Source organism: Callithrix jacchus, chromosome 5 (genome assembly GCF_049354715.1).
Source record: "Callithrix jacchus isolate 240 chromosome 5, calJac240_pri, whole genome shotgun sequence".
Lineage (NCBI taxonomy): Eukaryota > Metazoa > Chordata > Mammalia > Primates > Cebidae > Callithrix > Callithrix jacchus.
Genome location: NC_133506.1, coordinates 137,272,504 through 137,293,151, shown reverse-complemented (window position 1 = coordinate 137,293,151; position 20,648 = coordinate 137,272,504). Strand labels below are relative to the sequence as shown.

Below are 20,648 nucleotides of genomic sequence, written 5' to 3'. Positions count from 1 at the left end.
GGATGCTTGTCTTTGCCTCCTTTTTGGGCTTTTCTGTACAGCTTGCGTTTCCGAGGACGAGCATTTGTTGTCATCGACGGGGCATTTTTCCAAAATTCGCCTCCTCGCGGTGCCGGGAGGGGAGGCGGGTCCACGGCACCACCCTGCGCATGCGTCCAGTCGTTGCTGGGACCGGAACCTGGTTTCCCGGCCGCGCGCCTAGGGGAGAGTCTTGAGCGAGGCACCAGGACGTCGGCGGCTGGCGGAGCCGGGCGGGCGAAGCTGGAGCGGCGGTTGCGGCGGCGTAGGGAGGCCGGGGCCGGGTCTGAGGCCGCGGCCGGGTCTGCGAGGCCCTTGGGGCAGCAGGCGGCGGCGGCCCGGGACTCGAGCCCGGAGGCAGGAGTGGCCACCATGGCCGAGAGCATCGTGAGTGCGGCAGCCGGGCGGGAGCGGGGACGCCGGGATGAGGCAGCAGATTTGCCGGCCGCGGCCTGCTGGGGAGGCGGGCCTGCCGGCCCCGCGACCGGGTTCCTTTCCCCTTTCTCACCCGGGCTTTCTCAGCAGAGGCTGGGCCCCCCTCGGCGACTTTCACCCCCTCGGCTGCTTCCCGTCCTTGTCCCTTCCCGGCGGACTCGCGACCCCGGTTCCCCGCCCTGGGCAGGGAAAGGCCGAGGCTTTCTGCAGGGAGAATTGACTGTGCCGAAGAGAAACCGCCCTCCTTCCTCACCCGGTTCCCGGCTCCAGGAGACTTCCTGGTCCAGTTCCAGGGACTCCCAGCTAGTCCTGCCCCTCTCAGAGCCAGGGCCACTTCTTACCCCAATCTCCCTCCGATTCTCTTCTACCGCTCTCCCCCTTCCCAGCAAGTGCCTTGTCATGAATCACTGAGGAGAGCAACTGCAGACGGGGACGTTACAGAGCTCCCTCCCCGCCGGTGGAGCTGGGAAAATGAAAACGCAGTAACTTCCCGGCTTTGCTCCTTCTAGGAAGGAAAACTTGACAACTCCTCTTTAAAAGGAATGTCATAAATGAGGTTGATTTAACTTTTTACCTGAAACTGAGAATTGTCAGCCGAGCGCAGTGGCTCACGCCTGTAATCCCAGCACTTTGGGAGGTCGAGGCGGGTGGATCACGTGAGGTCAGGAGTTCGAGACCAGCCTGGCCAACGTGACGAAACTCCGTCTCTACTAAAAGTACAAAAAATTAGCCGGTCGTGGTGCCTGGCGCCTGTAATCCCAGCTCCTTGGGAGGCTGAGGCAGGAGAATCGCTTGAACCTGGGAAGTGGAGGTTGCAGTGAGCCGAGATCGTGCCATTGCACTCCAGCCTGGGCAACAGAGTGAGACTGCATCTCCAAAAAAAGGAAAAACGAATTGTCATCCCTACCAAGGTAAAAAATGTCAGTGAAAAATCAGGGAAAACCAGCCCCTCGTTAACTTGTGAGAAGCTGTTCCCCAAAAGTAAATGTGATGGGGAAAAATTAACTGACTCTTGGACAGAATTTTGGTTAATTTTTTTTTTTTTTTGAGACAGTTTTGCTTTTGTTGACCAGGCTGGAGTGCAGTGGCCCTGTCTCGGCTCACTGCAAACTCCACCTCCCGGGTTCAAGGGATTCTCCTGCCTCAGCCTTCTGAGTAGCCGGGATTACAGGTGCCTGCCACAACGCCCGGCTAATTTTTTTGTATTTATAGTAGAGACTGGGTTTTGCCATGTTGGTCAGGCTTGTCTTGGACTTCTGACCTCTGGTGATCTGCCTCTCTCAGCCTCCCAAAGTGCTGGAACTTACAGGCATGAGCCACTGAGCCCAGCCGAATTTTGATTAGTATTAAGAAAGGTTTGGGATTTCTGGGGGAAGCTGAGCAGTACTGGGTGAGGAGTAATGTTCATGCTGTAGTATTGTGACAGTCTCTGCAGTTTTACCAGGTGTCAAGAATCGGTCTTCAGGCCAGGCGTGATGGCTCACGCCTGTAATTCCAACACTTTGGGAGGCTGAGGTGGGTGGATCACAAGGTCAGGAGTTCGAGACCAGCCTGACTAACATGGTGAAACCCCGTCTCTACTAAGAATACAAAAAATTAGCTGGGTGTTGTGGTGCATTCCTGTAATCCTAGCCTCTTGGGAGGCTGAGGCAGGAGAATTGCTTGAACCTGGCAGGTGGAGGTTGCAGTGAACCGAGATTGCACCATTGCACTCCAGCCTGGGCCACTAAAGTGAACTCCGTCTCCAAAAAAAAAAAAGAAAAAAATGAGCTAAAGACAGATGATAATGCAAGAAATAGAAGCTCTGCAGTGCACTACCAGTCATTGCTGAGAGGAGAAGCTAGGACACCAGCACTTGCAGCATGCTCCTATCAGCCTCCTTCCCGTCTGCAGGTGGTTGGAGCAGGTCTTTGTTTGTTGCAGAGCATGCCATTTCATCCTCCCTATGTGAACAGGGACCTGTACTGTTGGCTAGGCATTATAGCTCACCTTCACAATGGCTTTCATCAGCATAAAAACGAAGTCGTCTTAGGAAGTAATGCTCTTTGTCCCATAGTATTCCAGATCTGCCCCCTTTTTAGGCTTACCATGGGAAAAAAAAATACTTAAAAAAAAAAAATATATATATATATATATATATATAAATAAAATACATACATATTAAATTAGGATGGAGTCAAGCGTGCTGTGTTGGCCAGGCTGATCTTGAATTCTGGGGCTAAAGGGATCCTTCTGCCTTGGCTTCCTGAAGTGCTGGGATTACAGGCATGAGCCACTGTGCCCAACCGAAAATATTTTTTTAAAACCCTGCTAAATTTTACCATTAATGACCATTGTTGTTTTTAACTTTAATCTCTCTCTCTTTTTTTTTTTTTTTTTGAGGCAGGGTCTTACTATGTCACCCATGCTGGAGTACAGTGGAACCATCTTAGCTCACTGTAAACTTGACCTCCCTGGTTCAAGTAATTCTCATGTCTCAATTCCCCAAGTAGCTGAGACCACAGGCGTGTGCCACCATGCCTGGCTAACTTCTGTATTTTTAGTAGAGATGAAGTTTCCTTATGTTACCCAGGCTGGTCTTGAACTTCTCAGCTCAAGTGATCCATCACCTTGTCCTCCCAAAGTATTACAATTACAGATGTGAGCCACTGTGCCTGACCATATTAAAATCTTTTTTACAGAAAGTAAATAACAGCTAGGTGTGGTTGCTCATGCCTGAAATTCCAGCACAGTGGCAGAGTCACCTGAGCCTAGGAGCTTGAGACCAGCCTGGGCAGTATACTGGTGATACTCCATCACTACAAAAAAAAAAAAAGAAAAAATTAACCTGAACTGGTGGTGCAGGCCTGTGGTCCCAGGGACTTAGGAGGCTGAGTTCAGAGGATCACTTGAACCTTGGAGGTCAAGGCTGCAGTAAGCTGTGATTTTGCTACTGTATTTCAGCCTGGGTGACAGCAAGACCCTGTCTCAAAAAAGTAAAAAAAAAAATAAGTAACAATTAGAAAATTTCCTATGATTCTTTTAATTGTAGGACTCTTAAAGACTGTCTAAAGTTTGTGTATAGATCCTGGAACAAAGAACATCTTTTATAAAGAACACGGTTCCTTCATGGTTCATGGTGGGTTTTTTTTTTTTTTCCAAGTTAAGCCTGGAGATAGTTTTTAAGTTTGAAGAGTCAAAAAGCATTTCACATATACTCTATAAATAGTGGTTAGGAAATAAAGTTGTTTTCCAAGTGAAACTAAGGGTTGAGAGGACAGTACTCTTTTTTTTTTTTGAGACGGAGTTTCACTCTTGTTACCCAGGCTGGAGTGCAATGGCGCGATCTCAGCTCACCGCAACCTCCGCCTCCAGGGTTCAGGCGATTCTCCTGCCTCAGCCTCCTGAGTAGCTGGGATGACAGGCATGCGCCACCACGCCCAGCTAATTTTTTGTATTTTTAGTAGAGACGGGGTTTCACCATGTTGACCAGGATGGTCTCGATCTCTTGACCTCGTGATCCACCTGCCTCGGCCTCCTAAAGTGCTGGGATTACAGGCTTGAGCCACCACGCCCGGCCATGGCTTCATCTTCTAGAAAGATTGAGCTGAGTATTGAAAAGTGAAGAGTGACGTTTCGCCCTTTTTTTTTTTTTTTTTTAAATCCAGATCACAGGAGAAGGATTTAAATGAGGTTTGGCTTTAAATTTTAGTGACTCAGATGCTAAAAGACCACAGCTGTAAGCCTTAGCAGTAGAGCAGGACCTCACTAGGCTGTGCAGTAACCATCATATTTTATTTACAACAGATAATTCGTGTCCAGTCCCCAGATGGAGTGAAGCGGATCACAGCAACAAAGAGAGAAACAGCAGCAACATTTTTGAAAAAGGTATCCATGGCTTGGGTATTTACCCTCAGGATCTTTCTCATCCTCTACTGTTACTCCCACCAATACCTTTTCTTTTTTCCCCATTTTTTTATTTTCCCTAGTCCCAAATAGCCCCTTGCATTGCTTTTCTCTATCTTGGTTGGGTTGGATTGCTATAGGATGAGATGTTTGTCACAGCTGATCACTGCTCAGAATTATAGGACCGAGAGCCCAAAGGTATATGTAAAAGTGTTTCACAAGAGTGGTCGGGTGCAGTGACTCACACCTGTAATGCCAGCATTTTGGGAGGCTGAGGTGGGAGTTTGAGACTAGGGTGTCCAACATGGTGAAACCTTGTCTCTACTAAAAATACAAAAATTACCTGGGCATGGTGGTGGGTGCCTGTAATCCCAGCTACTCAGGAGGCTAAGGCAGGAGAATCACTTGAATCTGGGAATCAGAGGTTATAGTAAGCTGAGATTGCACCACTGCACTCCAGCATGGGAGGCAGAGCCAGGCTTTGTTAAAAAAAAAATTATTTCACAAGAATAATATTTATGAGAGTGTCCGGGCGTGGTGGTTCATGCCTGTAATCCTAGCACTTTGGGAGGCCGAGGCAGGTGTATCACTTGAGATCAGGACTTTGAGACCAGCCTCACCAATATGATGAAACCCTGTCTACTAAAAATACAAGAATTAGCTGGGCGTGGTGGCATGTGCCTGTGATCCCAGCTCCTCAGGAGACTGAGGCATGAAACTTGGGAGGTGGAGGCTGCAGTGAGCTGAAAACGTGCCATTGCACTCCAGTCTGGGCAACAAGAGCAAAACTCCGTCTAAAAAAAAATAAAAGGGGCCGGGCGTGGTGGCTCATGCCTGTAATCCCAGCACTTTGGGAGGCCGAGGCGGGTGGATCACGAGGTCAAGAGATCGAGACCATCCTGGTCAACATGGTGAAACCCAGTCTCAACTAAAAATACAAAAAATTAGCTGGGCATGGTGGCGCGTGCCTGTAATCCCAGCTACTCAGGAGGCTGAGGCAGGAGAATTGCCTGAACCCAGGAGGCGGAGGTTGCGGTGAGTTGAGATCACACCATTGCACTCCAGCCTGGGTAACAAGAGCGAAACTCCGTCTCAAACAAACAAACAAATAAATAAATGGGAATCTTCTTTGTCATGTAGTCTGATCTTTTTTTTTTTATTTAACCCCTGAGTTGGAATCTTGCTCTGTTGCCTAGGCTGGAATATGGTGGAGTGATCTTGGTTCACTGCAACCTCCATCTCCTGGGTTTAAGTGATTCTCCCTCTTCAGCCTCCCCAGTAGCTGGTATTACAGGTGTGTACAACCACACCTGACTAATTTTTGGATTTTTCAGTAGAGACTGGGTTTCACTATTTTGGCCAGGCTGTTCTTAAACTCCTGACCTCAAGCAATCTGCCCACCTTGGCCTCCCAAAATGCTGGGATTATAGGTGTGAGCCACTGTACCTGGCCATTCCGATCTTTTTATTTTCACAAAGAGGATTGAAGGCTGGAGGAATAGAGATTTGCCGAGGATCACACTAGGTCTGTAATCTATTAGTGAAGTCACAGTGCTTATTTGGAAAATTTAGTTTCTGAAAGGTATCTGTCATTTCAATTGCTGTGCTTAAGGGACCACGTTGATAAGAATAAAAGGAAGAAGAATTAGATGCAATAGATGACAGAGAAGAGAATCTCTGCAGTCCAAAGTAGAGGAGAATCTTTGAGTCTTCAAGAAATTTTTAATAGCCTACTATTTGACATTTTACTAGCAGTTAACCATATTGGTTTGCTTCTAAGGATGATAGGATTCAGGAAATGGCTAGACTTCCTTTTTTTTTTAGTTAAGATCGCACCACCTCACTCTATCTTAGGCGACAGAGTAAGACTCCATCTCAAAATAATAATAATAAAATAAATAAGTAAAGTATAGGCCAGGCACGATGGCTTACATCTGTAATCCCAGCACTTTGGGAGGCCGAGGCGGGCGGATGACAAGGTCAGGAGATTGAGACCATCCTGGCCAACATGGTGATACCCTATCTCTGCTAAAAATACAAAAAAATTAGCTGGACGTGGTGGTGCATGCCTGTAGTCCCAGCTACTTGGGAGGCTGAGGCTGCAGAATTGCTTGAACCCAGGAGGCGGAGATTGCAGCAAGCTGAGATTGTGCCACTGCACTCCAGCCTGGGTGATAGTGCGAGACTCTGTCTCAAAAAAATAAAAATAAAAAAGGCCAGGTGTGGTGGCTCATGCCTGTAATCTCAGCACTTTGGGAGGCTGAAGCAGGCGGATCACCTGAGGTCAGGAGTTCAAGACCAGCCTGGCCAACATGGTGAAACTCTGTCTTCAAAAAAAAAAAAAAATGGCAGATTAGTGCCCTCAAAAAAAAAGAAAAGAAAGAAAAAGAAATTAAAAAAACAACTCCAGGCCAGTCATTGTGGCTTATGATACATTAAAACGAGACCCCATCTATGCAAAAAAACAAAGTAAGGAAAAGCTGGATGTGAGAGCATAGGCCTATAGTTCTAGCTACTTAGGAGACCGCAAAAAGATTAAAAAAAAAAAGAAAAAACACCCGGTTGGGCACAGTGGCTCACGCCTATAATCCCAGCACTTTGGGAGGCTGTGGTGGGTGGATCACCTGAGGTCAGGAGGTCAAGATTAGCCAGGCCAACATGGTGAAACCACGTCTCTAATAATAAGACAAAAAACAAACCCCAAAAAACTCCACCGTTCTCCCATAGCTCCTGGTCACCATGATTCTACCTTTTGTTTCATGAATTTGACTACTTCAGGTTCCTCATAAGTGAAAATTTGTTTGTTTTGTTTTTTTGAGACGGAGTCTCACTCTGTCACCCAGGTTGGAGTACAGGGGACTGATCTCAACTCACCTCTGCCTCAGCCTCCCGGGTAGTTGGGATTACCAGTGCCCATAACTATTCAGGGGTAATTTTTTTGTCTTTTTGGTAGAGATGCCATTTTGCCACGTTGGCCAGGCTGGTATTGAACTCTTAACCTCAAGTGATTGGCCTACGTTGACCTCCCAAAGTGCTGGGATTACAGGTGTGAGCCGCCATGCCAGTCTGTCATTAAATATTTTAATCAGTTATATTTTTTAGTAGAAAATAGGGTTAGTATATAAAAATGATTAAATTTAACTCCTTTTTCCTAATAGTACTTATTAGATCTTGCTCAGTTATTCCATATCGAAGGATAAATGCATCATCTGTATGAATTGAAGATATGACTGCAGTTGATTCAAAGAATCATCCCTGGCTCCTCCCTGGTCTCCTGACCTTCATTGTGTCCAGGATGTTCATGACAGTTTTTCTTTTTTTAATCAATTACAAAATATTTTACTTACCGTGATGATGGCATATTACGTACTTCCTGGCTTATCTTCACAGTTTCTTCCTTATTTGTTTTTCCCGTGGAGTTCCCTCAGACTGTTTCTGTCTGGTGTTATTTCTCTTCAGCCTGAAAAACGTCAATTAGGCGTTGTTGTAGTATAGGCTTGTTGGTCACAGACTCTTGGGATTTTTTGAAATGAAAATGTTTTCATTTTGCTCTTGTATTTATAGGAAGGATATTTTCATTTCATACCGATTTCTGAGCTGAGATTTCTTTTTTGTTCCCCTCATGTACCATTTTTCTTTTTTTGAGACATTTTTCTTTTTTTCTCACTCTGTTGCCACGCTGAATCTTGCCTCACTGCAGCCTCCACCTCCCGGGTTCAAGCGATTTTCCTGCCTCAGCTTCCTGAATAGCTGGGACCATAGGCAGGTGCCACCATACCTGGCTAATTTTTGAATTTTTAATAGAAACGGGGTTTCACTGTGTTGGCCAGGCTGGTCTTGAACTCCTGACCTCAGATGATCCACCCACCTCGGCCTCCCAAAGTGCTGGGATTACAGGCATGAGCCACCGTGCCCACTCCCCGCTTTTTTTTTTTGGCCTAGGTTGGAGTGCACTGGCTCAGTCACAGCTCATTGCAGCCTTGACTTTCTGGGCTCAAGTGATGTTCCACCTCAGCCTCCTGAGTAGCTGAGAATACAAGTGCATGCCACTGCACCCAGCTAATTTCTTAATTTTTTTGTAGAAATGGGGTTTTGCCATGTTGTCTAGGCTGGTCTTGATCGCCTCAAGTGATCCTTGCCACTTTGCCTCCCAAAGTGCTAGGATTCCAGGTGGGAGCTGCAGTGCCGAGCTATGTTCAGTGTTTGAAGCTGTCGTTCCACTATCTTCTTGTCTTCATTGGTCTCTGGGTTTCAGCAGTGTGACTCTGGTGTGCCTTGCAGTGGTGGTCTTTGTATCCTAACTCGAGAGAGTTTACTGAGCTTCCTGGATTTGTTATTTGATGTTATTTTTATCAAATTTGTGTTTTTTGGCCACTTCTTATTTATTTTTCTGTTCTTTCCTCATTCTTTGTTTTTTTTTTTTTTTTTTTTTTTTGAGATGGAGTCTTGCTCTGTCACCCAGGCTGGAGTGCAGTAGTGGTAAGATCTCGGCTCACTGCAACCCTCACTTCCTGGGTTCAAGCAGTTCTCCTGCCTCAGCCTCCTGAGTAGCTGGGATTACAGGTGTGCACCACTATGCCAGGCTAATTTTTTTTTTTTTGAGCTGGAGTTTCGCTCTTGTTACCAGGCTGGAGTGCAATGGCGCGATCTCGGCTCACCGCAACCTCTGCCTCCTGAGTTCGATTCTCCTACCTCAGCCTCCCGAGTAGCTAGGACTACAGGCGTGCACCACCATGCCCAGCTAATTTTTGTATTTTTAGTAGAGACGGGGTTTCACCTTGTTGACCAGAATGGTCTCGATCTCTTGACCTCGTGATCCACCTGCCTCGGCCTCCCAAAGTGCTGGGATTATAGGCGTGAGCCACCGCGCCTGGCCCCTTTTTTTGTATTTTTAGTAGAGACAGGGTTTTACCATGTTGCCCAGGCTGATCTCAAACTCCTGACCTCAGGTGATCTGTTGACCTCAGCTTCTGAAAGCACTGGGATTACAGGTGCGGGCCACCGCACCTGATCCTTATACTATCCTGAGATGTGGAATCTTGCTTTGTTGCCCAGGCTGGGGTCCAGTGGTGTGATCTTGGCTCACTGCAACCTCCGCCTCCTGGGTTTAAATGATTCTCCTGTCTCAGCCTCCTGGGATTACAGGCGCGCGCCACCACGCCAGGCTGTTTTGTATTTTTAGTAGAGATGGGGCTCACTGTGTCTCCAACTCCTCTGACTTCGTGATCTGCCCTCCTTGGCCTTCCGAAGTTCTGGGATTATAGGTGTGAGCCACCCACCTGGCAGCCCTCATTCTTTCCTAGTGAGGATCATCTAATGCTATCCCATGAGTTTCTAAGGCTCTGTTCTTTTTTTTTTTTTTTTTAATTTCTGTCTTCAGATTATGTAGCTGTTATTTTTATTTATTGATTTTTTTTTCTTTTTAGAGTTGTAGTCTCACTCTGTTGCTCAGGCTGGAGTGGCAGTGGTGTGATCCTATCTCACTGTAGCTTTGAACTTCTTGGCTCAAGCAGTCCTCCCACCTCAGCGTCTCAAGTTGCTGGAACCACAAGCTATTCACCTATGTTTATGTTGACTTTTCTGCTCTCTCCCTTCTGCTGATAAGCCCATTCAGTGAATTTTTTATTTCCATTACTGTGTTTTGCAGTTTGAGAATTTTTATTTCATTGTTCTTTTATAATTTGTTTCTTTTCTACGATTCACATTCCTTTCATTTGGGTACTTGTACTCTAATGACCCCTAAATGTAGAGCTCTATCTGTGTGGCCCCTTTCCTGAGTTCAGACACAGATGCTCACCGGCCTGCTGGATGGCTTCACTGGAGTGTCTGGCTGTCATTTCAGATCTCAGTGTCAAATGGAAGTTCTGATTATCCCTCTAGTCTTCTTCCTTTTTTAACCTTTCCTTTCATGGTTCCCTCACAGGTGTTACCTCCACATAGTTATTCAATCTGGAATTCTCAGCTTTACTCTGACATTCTTCCTTTCTCTTGTTCCATTCCTGCCCCTGGTCCTGCTCATCAGCAGGGCCTAGCAATGCCCACCACTGGAAGGGGTGCTGTTGTCTCCATCCCCACCATCCTGTCCCTCTCCTCCCATTTCAGCCCATCTCTCTTGTCTCTAGGATTGGCACTCTGGCTTCCTCTTCATGGTGGTGTTGAGAAACAGGGATTTTGTGGACAATGATTCCTTCTGCTTTTAGTCTGTGCTTCCCACAGCTCTTGGGATAGAATCCCAGACCTCACGGCTCACGTGGTCCTGTGTGGCTGGCCCCATCTGCCTTGCCAGCCTCATCTCTTTCTATTTTCCTTCTTGTTTATTGGGCTCTGGCCTCCATGTTTCCAGTGCCCTTTCTGCCTCCTGGCCTTTGTGCTTGCTTCTGCTGCCTGTGGCCTTTTCTCCCAGCTCATACATGGCAGGCTTCAGAGAGACCTCTAGTCTCGCATCTGGGATGACTTTTCCTTTTCTGTCATAGTGCTTATGTTAACCTTTTTCTCCCCCATTTGATGGTAAACTGCTTAACAGCAGGAACCTTGTCTTTTTGTTTTTTGGAAACAGAGTCTTCTGTTGCCCAGGCTAGAGTGCAATGACGTGATATAGGCTCATTGCAATCTCTGCTTCCCAGGTTCAAGCGAGTCTCCTGCCTCAGCCCACTGACTGGCTGGGACTATAGGCATGTGCCACCATGCCCAGCTACTTTTGTATTTTTAGTATAGGTGGGGTTTCTCCATGTTGGTCAGGCTGGTCTCGAACTCCCGACCTCAGGTGTTCCACCCACCTCAGCCTCTTAAAGTGTTGGGATTATAGGCATGAGCCACCACACCCGGCTTGCTTCATACTGTTAGATGTGTTACAAAGTTTCATCGTTGACAACAAGACCTTTGCTTTTCTTGGCCACCTTTTTAATTTTAACTGACACCTTTGTGAGCAGTACAAATTTCTTTGAAATAACAAAATAACAAGAGGAATTTGTAAATGATGAGCACTTTCCAAATTTGGTGAATACTCTTCTAGTAATATCTGGGGAATGTGTGGCATGTGTAGTGATACTTAAATGTTTTAGTAAGTTTCTGTTCTTTGGGGCTTGTTTTAGGTTGCAAAGGAGTTTGGCTTCCAAAATAATGGCTTCTCAGTTTACATCAATAGAAACAAGACTGGAGAGATAACGGCCTCCTCCAACAAATCCCTCAACTTGCTAAAAATCAAGTAAGTGTCCTCTGAGGAGGAAGCTGGGAATGGGGGAAGATGAGACTTGCATGATCTGCCCAAGGTTGCCCAGTTTTATCCTCTTTCCTTTTCACACCACTCTGATTGTGGTCTTATTAATTGACCAGAATACATGCACCTGTATTGTTTGCCAGGGATTCAGTAATTATCTTGAATCTGCAGTTGCTATTGAGCAGATTTGATTGACTTTGCAGAATTCTGGAATTGGTGTCACTGAGGAGAAAGTTAGTGTCTTGGTCCATGTACGGCGTGAAGTATGCTGCATATTCAGCTGCTAGTCTGGAGTGAAAGACCTTGAACGCAGCTCTGTGTAGGGAAATCCCATTTGCCTGCTTGCTTGGGTAGGAGGGCCAGCAGCATAGTGGCCCACTGCCACCCCTTAGAGTTGGTTATTCAGAGACCTCTTATCACAGCCTGGCTACTACCTATTTTTGTAAAGTGTTACTGGAACAGAGCCAGGTCACGTTGTTCCTGCTGGTTTTCACGTTACAAGGGCAGAGTTGAGTAGTTGTAATAGACCGTGAGGCCTACAGAGCTAAAAGTATTGACCGTTTGGCCCTTTACAGAACAATTCTGCTGGCTCCTATCTAAACCATCTGGGCACTTGCTCACATATCCCTCAGATCAGTTCAGTCCTTAAGGAGCAAGCAGTCAGTTTTCCTCCTGACGCTGCAGGCAGTGTGTGCTGTGCCCACTGGCTCAGTGATGGGCCTGGGACCTGCTGGCAGTTGGCTGTTTACCAGCCAGAATGATAGGCTGTTTTGCACTTTGGTGACTTTTTTTTTTTTTTTTTTTTTTGAGACGGAGTTTCGCTCTTGTTACCCAGGCTGGAGTGCAATGGCGCAATCTCGGCTCACCGCAACCTCCGCCCCCTGGGTTCAGGCAATTCTCCTGCCTCAGCCTCCTGAGTAGCTGGGATTACAGGCACGCGCCACCATGCCCAGCTAATTTTTTGTAATTTTTAGTAGAGACGGGGTTTCACCATGTTGACCAGGATGGTCTCAATCTCTTGACCTCGTGATCCACCCGCCTCGGCCTCCCAAAGTGCTGGGATTACAGGCTTGAGCCACCGCGCCCGGCCCACTTTGGTGACTTTTAAGTTCACATATCAATATACCTAGGGAAACAATATGCAGTTGTAGCATTCATTGATTTGTTCTTCAGCAAAGAGTTACTGGGCACCTACTGTTTGCCTACCCCTGTGATAAGGTGAAACAAAACCTCTTACTGATGTCATTTCCAGAATGACCCTGGTTCATCCTTCCTTTGAGCTTGTGAAGGGTTTTGCATCTTGATAATTCCTTCTTTCTTTCTTTTCTTGAGACAGAATCTCGCCCTGTCACCCAGGCTGGAGTGTAGTGGTGTGATCATAGCTCACTACAGCCTTGACTTTCTGGGTTCAGGTGATCCTCCTGCCTCAGCCTCCTGAGTAGCTGGGACTACAGGCACATTTTTCACTTTTAAATATTCTATTTTATTCCTTTTCAAATCTGACTGATAATTTTTTTAAAAAAGTTTAAATCTAGAACACGTAACCATATTTAAAAATAAACAGAACGACTGTGAGTGCACATGTTCAGTCCCAGTCAGAGGAATTCTCTGCTCATGACCAGGCTTATGTCCCACTGTGCTTGCCCTTCTTCCTTTTTTCCTGTTGCTTGGCCTTTTTTTCTCCCTCCCCTTTTTAGTTATTAAACAAAATGTGTACTGAACACCTCAGAACAGTATGTGTCTTGATGAATGAATCTCATGTGTCACCATTGCAAGCACCGAACAGGTCCGGGATAAGGCACTGGCAGCTACCAGAAGCTTCTCCCTAATAGTTCCCACTGTACTGGCTTCTGTAATAAGCACAGGTTTGCATTTCTTTTCTTTTCTTTTCTTTTTTTTTTTTTTTTTGAGACGGAGTTTTGCTCTTGTTACCCAGGCTGGAGTGCAATGGCACGATCTCGGCTCACTGCAACCTCTGCCTCCTGGGTTCAGGCAATTCTCTTGCCTCAGCCTCCTGAGTAGCTGGGCTTACAGGCATGTGCCACTGTGCCCAGCTAATTTTCTGTATTTTTAGTAGAGACGGGTTTCACTATGTTGACCAGGATGGTCTCGATCTCTTGACCTCGTGATCCGCCCACCTCGGCCTCCCAAAGTGCTGGGATTACAGGCTTGAGCCACCGTGCCCGGCTGCATTTCTTTATTCTTTCATTACTTGAGTGTCTATCCCTAGACACTGCCAATTAGTCTTGGTTTTTTTGGTTTCACCGTGTTAGCCAGGATGGTCTCTCTCAATCTCCTGATGTTGTGATCTGCCCTCCTCAGCCTCCCAAGGTGCTGGGATTATAGGCAGTTAGTCTTGCTTTTTTATTTTTTATTTTTTTGGAGATGGAGCCTCACTCTGTAGCCCAGACTAGAGTGCAGTGTCGCAACCTCGGCTCACTGCAACCTCCACTTCCCTTTCAAGCAATTCTCCTACCTCAGCCTCCCAAGTAGATGGGATTACAGGTGCGAACCATCATGCCCAGCTAAATTTTGTATTTTAGTAGAGATGGGGTTTCACCATGTTGGCCAGTCTGGTCTTGAACTCCTGACCTCGTGATCTGCCCTCCTCAACCTCCCAAAGTGCCAGGATTACAGGTATGAGTCACTGAGCCCAGCCAGTCTTGATTTTTTTTTTTTTTTTTGAGACGGAGTTTCGCTCTTGTTACCCAGGCTGGAGTGCAATGGCTCGGTCTCGGCTCACCGCAACCTCTGCCTCCTGGGTTCAGGCAATTCTCCTGCCTCAGCCTCCTGAGTAGCTGGGATTACAGGAACGTGCCACCCTGCCCAGCTAATTTTTTGTATTTTTAGTAGAGACGGGGTTTCACCATGTTGACCAGGATGGTCTCGATCTCTTGACCTCGTGATCCACCTGCCTCGGCCTCCCAAAGTGCTGGGATTACAGGCTTGAGCCACCGCGCCCAGCCTCAGTCTTGCTTTTTAAGGAAATTTATGTCTTACATCTTTTAGTTTCCACATCCTTTTCCTTTTCTTAAAATTTGTTGAGGAATGTGGTCCATTGACCTGTACATAGGGTTCCCCACCTCTGGGATCTTGCTGATTTCACGTTTGTAGATCTTGCTGATTTCACGTTTGTAGGACCCTTCAGTGTGACCCTCTGTGTCCTGGATTTCTTCCTGATCCGAAGTGGGATGCAGAGGCCTGAAAGACTCAGGCCTGTCTCTCAGCGGGACCCTGGGGTGCTGTGTACCTACCCCTCCTTTTTTTTGAGGCGGAGTCTCACCATGTTGCCTGGCTGGAGTGCAGTGGCACGATCTCAGCTCACTGTAGCCTCTGCCTTCTGGATTCAAGCAATTCCCCTGCCTCAGCCTCCTAAGTAGCTGGGATTACAGGTGCCCACCACCATGCCCAGGTAATTTTCATATTTTTAGTAGAGACGGGGTTTCACCATGTTGGCCAGGCTGGTCTCAATTTCTTGACCTCAAGTGATCCACCTGCCTTAGCCTCCCAAAGTGCTGGCATTAAGGGTGTGAGCCTGTATCCTCTCCCCGCCACCCTTTTGTTTTTTAGAGACAGGGTCTTTGTCGAACTGCTGTGAGCTGTGATTGTGCGCACCACTGCACTGCACTGCACCTGGGCAACAGAGCAAGACCCTGTCTCAAAAGTATATACATAAATAAATAATCTGACTTTTTTTTCCCCTGCAAACCTGGCTGTTGGCTTCAAGTGCTCACAGGGGCCATGTTGCTCCTGGTTTCTGCTCTGCTGTCACAGTGGCCCACCGGCCTCCAATGAAGACCACTGGGTGGCTGAGGGCTCCCCTGCGGGCTGTGAGACATGGGGGCCTACCTCTTCGTCTTGTGATGGTTGGCGCCTGCCTGTCCTGCTTGTGCCCCTGCCCCCTGCATTGCTGTTGATGCATCAGTGGGACTTGGCATGTGGGCTGTCTGTCTGCAGCAGGGAGATTTGGGGGGAGCCACTGACTTTGGCACTTGTCACCTCCACCTCCTAGAATCCCACCTGGTCATTTTGGATAGCCTCTGTCACTCACAGTTGTCTTCCATTCCATTGTTCATTTAACATCCCTTCTAGAAGTTGATATTCTGTCTCAGCTTCCATGCCTGAGTCCTTGGCAGTCTGACTCTGTTAATTATGTCTCTGCCCACTCTTTCTTGCATGGCAGTGTGTTACTCTTCTACATTTCTTTTTTGGTCCTTATGACAGGTTATGTTTGACCAAACTTGGTCTTGGGGAATTCCAAAGGATCCAGATTTAGCAGGTTTTCTACAGAGAAGGTTTACATTTGCTTTTGTTAGCACAGTGGGGTGCAGTGGACCTACAGCTCCTTTGAGTTAATTTCTGTCTTTGGGCTTTCTGAACCAAATGGCTTCTTCCCTGGTTCTGTCCCAGATGCATGGCACAGCAGGCCTTTAGTTACAGAGTCTCAGAGGTGACTTTTTTGGCTTATTTTGCTATGCACTGGATAGAGGCAGATGGAATTCCTCCTTGGTTCCTATTTTCAACTGGTGGGTTTTTCACAGCTGTTGAGGCATCCTTCAGTTTATGTGGGAGTTTGAGACTTAGCCCCCCACTCTCGGCAGGGAGGCTCAAGTCTTTTGTCTCCCAGTGCCCAGCAAACCTCTGTAGGCCCAAAGCTGTGGGTGAATTCCTGATAGTGGCCTTGGCCCCACCAGCAGCTCTGTGCTCTGTGTCGCTGGCTGCTGTCTGGGTTTGTCCCCTGGGGATTTCCTCCACTTTCTTTAGAGCTCAGCAATTGATTTTGGAGTATATTTGTTAAAATTGGTCTAGTGTCTAAGTCAAGTTTTTATATTAGTAGTTAGAAGGTGTTTAGGAATATCTATTCTGCTGATAGAAACAGATGTCTCAGGCCCAGCGCTATGGTTCATGCCTGTAATCCCAGCACTTGGGGAGGCTGACACAGGTGGATCATGAGGTCAGGAGATTGAGGCCATCCTGGCTAACTTGGTGAAAACTCATCTCTACTAAAAATCCAAAAGATTAGCCAGGCGTGGTGGCATGCACCTGTAGTCCCAGCTATTCGGGAAGCTGAAGTTGGAGAATTGCTTGAACCCTGGAGGTTGCAATGAGCCAAGATAGTGCCACTGCACTCCAGCCTGGGTGACAGAGGGAGACTCCATCCTCCAAAAAAGAAACAGATGTCTCAGCTGGACACGGTAGCTCATGCCTATAATCCTAGCACTTTGGAAGGCCGAGGGGGGTTGATCATCTGAGGTCAGGAGTTCCAGACCTTTTTGGAAAGTATGTCAGCAGCTTCAGAGACAAACAGAAACCCTTAAGTCTGACAGGGCACTCCTGGGAGTTTACCTTTAGAAGAAAAATTGCAGGGACATCTGTCGGTGGGTGTTTTTGGGTGGTGTTGATGGTGGCAGAAACTGGCAGGCAGTGTGCATACTCCTCAGTGTGAGAGTGGCTGAGGGAGGAGTTAGGCAGCCTCACCGGGAATGTGCAGCCACTATCATAGCAATTAGACGTGGACCCCTTCTCTTTGGAGGATTTTATGAGGGGTTGTTAAAGGAGAAAAGTATGTCTCCGGTAATCCCACTTTTTTTTTCTCACCTTCTCCTCCCATTCCATTTTTTTTTTTAAATTTTTTATTGCATTTTAGGTTTTAGGGTACATGTGCAGAACATGCAAGACAGTTGCATAGGTACACACATGGCAGTGTGTTTTGCTTCCTTTCTCCCCTTCACCCACATTTGGCATTTCTCCCCAGGCTATCCCTCCCCAGCTCCCTTCTCCCGACAGTTTCTTAAGAAAATAGTTTTATGATATTATATAAAATAACTAACTTTACTTAATTCTCCCTTAACTAGGTCACCAAATAAGTATCCATATTGTGGATAATAGGAAACAATGCTGATTTCCAATCTTTCTATTTTATAGGGTTTTCATTAATGTTCAAAAATAATTACAATTGAGGATTTCCTGAAGTAGTACAGATTTCTGTCAACTTTCACCCTACATACTATATTCCAATAGTATTAGTTGAATGATTCTGGATAATTTTACATAATCTCAAGTCTTTAGCCTTAAGAATTTAAGGGCTTTGATATTACTTCCTAGCCTAGTATAACCAAGCAAAAGATTACTAACTCTCAAAACAAGATGAATAAGAGTTTTAATTTGGTATACTTAATAGGCAAAGTCTCTATGAGTAGGCAAATCTGCATGTTGTTTTTCTTTCAGGCTTGGTTTTAGGTTCACTATCTCTCTCTCTCTTTCAGGAACACTGCACAAAGTTATTTGTATTTGAGCTCCTTAGAGAAAGAGTACAAATTGTTTACAACTAGTTTTTTCTTTTTTTTGAGACGGAGTTTTGCTCTTGTTACCCAGGCTGGAGTGCAATGGCGTGATCTTGGCTCACCGCAACCTCCGCCCCCTGGGTTCAGGCAATTCTCCTACCTCAGCCTCCTGAGTAGCTGGGATTACAGGCACACGCCACCGTGCCCAGCTAATTCCCATTCCATTTTTTAAAAGCAGAGATAGTTCCCTTTCGTGTCTGTGCTTACGTGTGTATGTGAGCACCGAGGAAGCAGTGACAGTTCCCTGCATGTCTGTGCTTAAGTGTGTATGGGAACACCAAGGAAGCAGTGACAGTTCCATGTGTGTCTGTGCTTAAGTGTGTATGTGAGTGCCGAGGAAGCAGTGACAGTTCCATGTGTGTCTGTGCTTACGTGTGTATGTGAAGCAGTGAAGATGCATGTGACAATCACATGCAGTGTTGGGAGCGGAGGAGCCTTCTGGAGGGCAGAAGAATGCCTGAGGGAGGCAGGGGCCAAGCAGAGGGTGAGACTGGGAGGAGAGGGAAGCTTCTCAGTAAGGTAAAATTGTAAGAGAAATTAAATTCCAGAGAACCTGCATACTCATTTTTATAATGCCAAGAAACATAGGGGAGATGTTAGAAGAGAATTCTGGTCTTAAAATTAGAAAGCTCGGCCAGGCGTGGTGACTCATGCCTATAATCCCAGCACTTTGGGAGGCCAAGGCAGGCAGATCACCTGAGGACGGGAGTTCGAGACCAGCCTGACCAACATGGAGAAACCCCATCTCTACCTAAAATACACAAATGGCCGGGCGCGGTGGCTCAAGTCTGTAATCACAGCACTTTGGGAGGCCGAGGCAGGTGGATCACAAGGTCAAGAGATCGAGACCATCCTGGTCAACATGGTGAAACCCTGTCTCTACTAAAAGTATAAAAAATTAGCTGGGCATGGTGGCGCGTGCCTGTCATCCCAGCTACTCAGGAGGCTGAGGCAGGAGAATTGCCTGAACACAGAAAGCGGAGGTTGCAGTGAGCCGAGATCGCGCCATTGCACTCCAGCCTGGGTAACAAGAGCGAAACTCCGTTTCAAAAAAAAAAAATAAGTAAAATAAAAATACACAAATTAGCTGGGCGTGGTGCTCATGCCTGTAATCCTAGCTACACTGGAGGCTGAGGCAGGAGAATTGCTTGAACCCAGGAGGAGCACGTTGTGGTGAGCCTAGATTGTGCCGAGCCGAGATTGCACCATTGTACTTCAGCCTGGGCAACAAGAGCAAAATTCCACCTCAAAAAAAAAAAAAAAAAAAAAAAATTAGAGACCTCATTATTTAGGCCTACAAGGGTGGTTGGCATTTGCTTTATGCAGATATCCAAGCGGGTCTTCCATGAAGCTCAAGTGGTAAGGGAGGGCATCGGCCTGTGTTTGTCATTTGAACAGGCATGGCGATTTGTTGTTCCTGTTTCCCTCGAGCCTTGCTGGGCCCTCATCTGAAATGGAGACGTCGATTCCACCGGGCTTCAAGGGCTTTGGTGCTCCCAACGTGGTAGAGGATGAGATTGATCAGTACCTCAGCAAACAGGACGGGAAGATTTACAGAAGCCGAGACCCACAGCTGTAAGTGATCCATGGGATTCCAGGGTCCCACATGTGGTGATCTTAATGAGTGAATAAAGGGAAATATATATAACATGTTCCGTTGTAATAAGTATCTGATGAATAAGGGTAAGTATTTTTTACTATCTTCAGATTAAATTTCACTTGAAGTTATCTTGTTAGCTTTTTATCAGTTTTTTTTTTTTTTTTAGCGTCTTTATCAGTTTGAACCTCAAAATATGTTCCACATAAAAAGTTTTGAAGCATTTGGGTGCTAAGAGACTGGAAAGGTATCCGTGGAGCTGGGGGTCTTTATTGTGGTTTTTACTGTTATGTTCCCTGGGGATGCTGACTCCCATGCAGAGTGGGGCTTAGTCAGCAGCCTCGGGGGATGGAGGAGGGAAGGGGAGGTGGTTGTGTGTGTGTCCATGCATGTGAGGCACTTGCTGTGTCTCTCGTTTCCAAGCAGTTGGATGGTTTTGGCCTGACACACTAGTGTGCACTCTCCGTCCTTGCAGTGAGCATTTCACTTGCAGAAGATGCTGTGCCTTGGAATATTCCCTCCTTACCTGGGGCTATGTGAAGTGCTTATACATATGTACATTTGTTTATTTTAGATTTTTTGCAGTTCCTTTTAAAGAAACCAGTGAGAAGGGTCTGAGTTTACACTTAGCCATGTAAAATTATCTCAGTGAAGGTTGTCTCTGCGGTGGAGTCTTTTTAAAAATGCATCACTCTGTAGATGTGATGGGGTGCTGACATTGAGATATTGGGATTCCAAATGCTGCATTAGCAACTTTTATGTCTTCAATCAGAGAGCCATAAATGGCGCTCAGCTGCCATGGGCATGGAGCCACTTTGTAACCATAGCCATTAGCTGGCATGCCTCTTCCATTTGTGTTTCCTCCCAGGGGCCTGGCGTTGGCTTGCTTGCATGATCTGTGTCTCCGTTGCTTCATTAGCAGCTTTTGAGAGTGTGGGTACCTGCACGTGTGTGTGTGTGTGTGTGTGTGTGTGTGTGTCAGAACTCGGACCCATCATCAGTTATAGCCTGCCTATTAGGAAATGCAGAGAGGCAATCTCTGTTCCGAAACATAGAGCTCGCATGCATCTAATAATTCTGACCCCATTTAGAAAGGGATCTGGTTGAGCCCCAGAGGGACTGCCACCTGCGTTCTCACCAACCCACCGCTGCCC

At 46.7% G+C, this 20,648-nt stretch overlaps 1 protein-coding gene across 11 annotated transcripts in view; it reads left to right on the top strand.

Moving 5' to 3' along the window:
- The first annotated feature begins 213 nt into the window (after window positions 1–213).
- NPLOC4 (NPL4 homolog, ubiquitin recognition factor) overlaps window positions 214–20,648 on the top strand; it is a 75,407-nt gene continuing 54,972 nt past the window's right edge. For all 11 annotated transcript variants that reach the window (XM_078374951.1, XM_008997898.4, XM_078374950.1 and 8 more), the window contains exons 1-4: window positions 214–405; window positions 4,240–4,320; window positions 11,429–11,541; window positions 19,296–19,472. In XM_078374951.1, coding sequence (XP_078231077.1) covers window positions 391–405; window positions 4,240–4,320; window positions 11,429–11,541; window positions 19,296–19,472 — 386 coding nt within the window. In that variant the 5' untranslated portion in view covers window positions 214–390. The remainder of the gene's footprint in view (window positions 406–4,239; window positions 4,321–11,428; window positions 11,542–19,295; window positions 19,473–20,648) is intronic.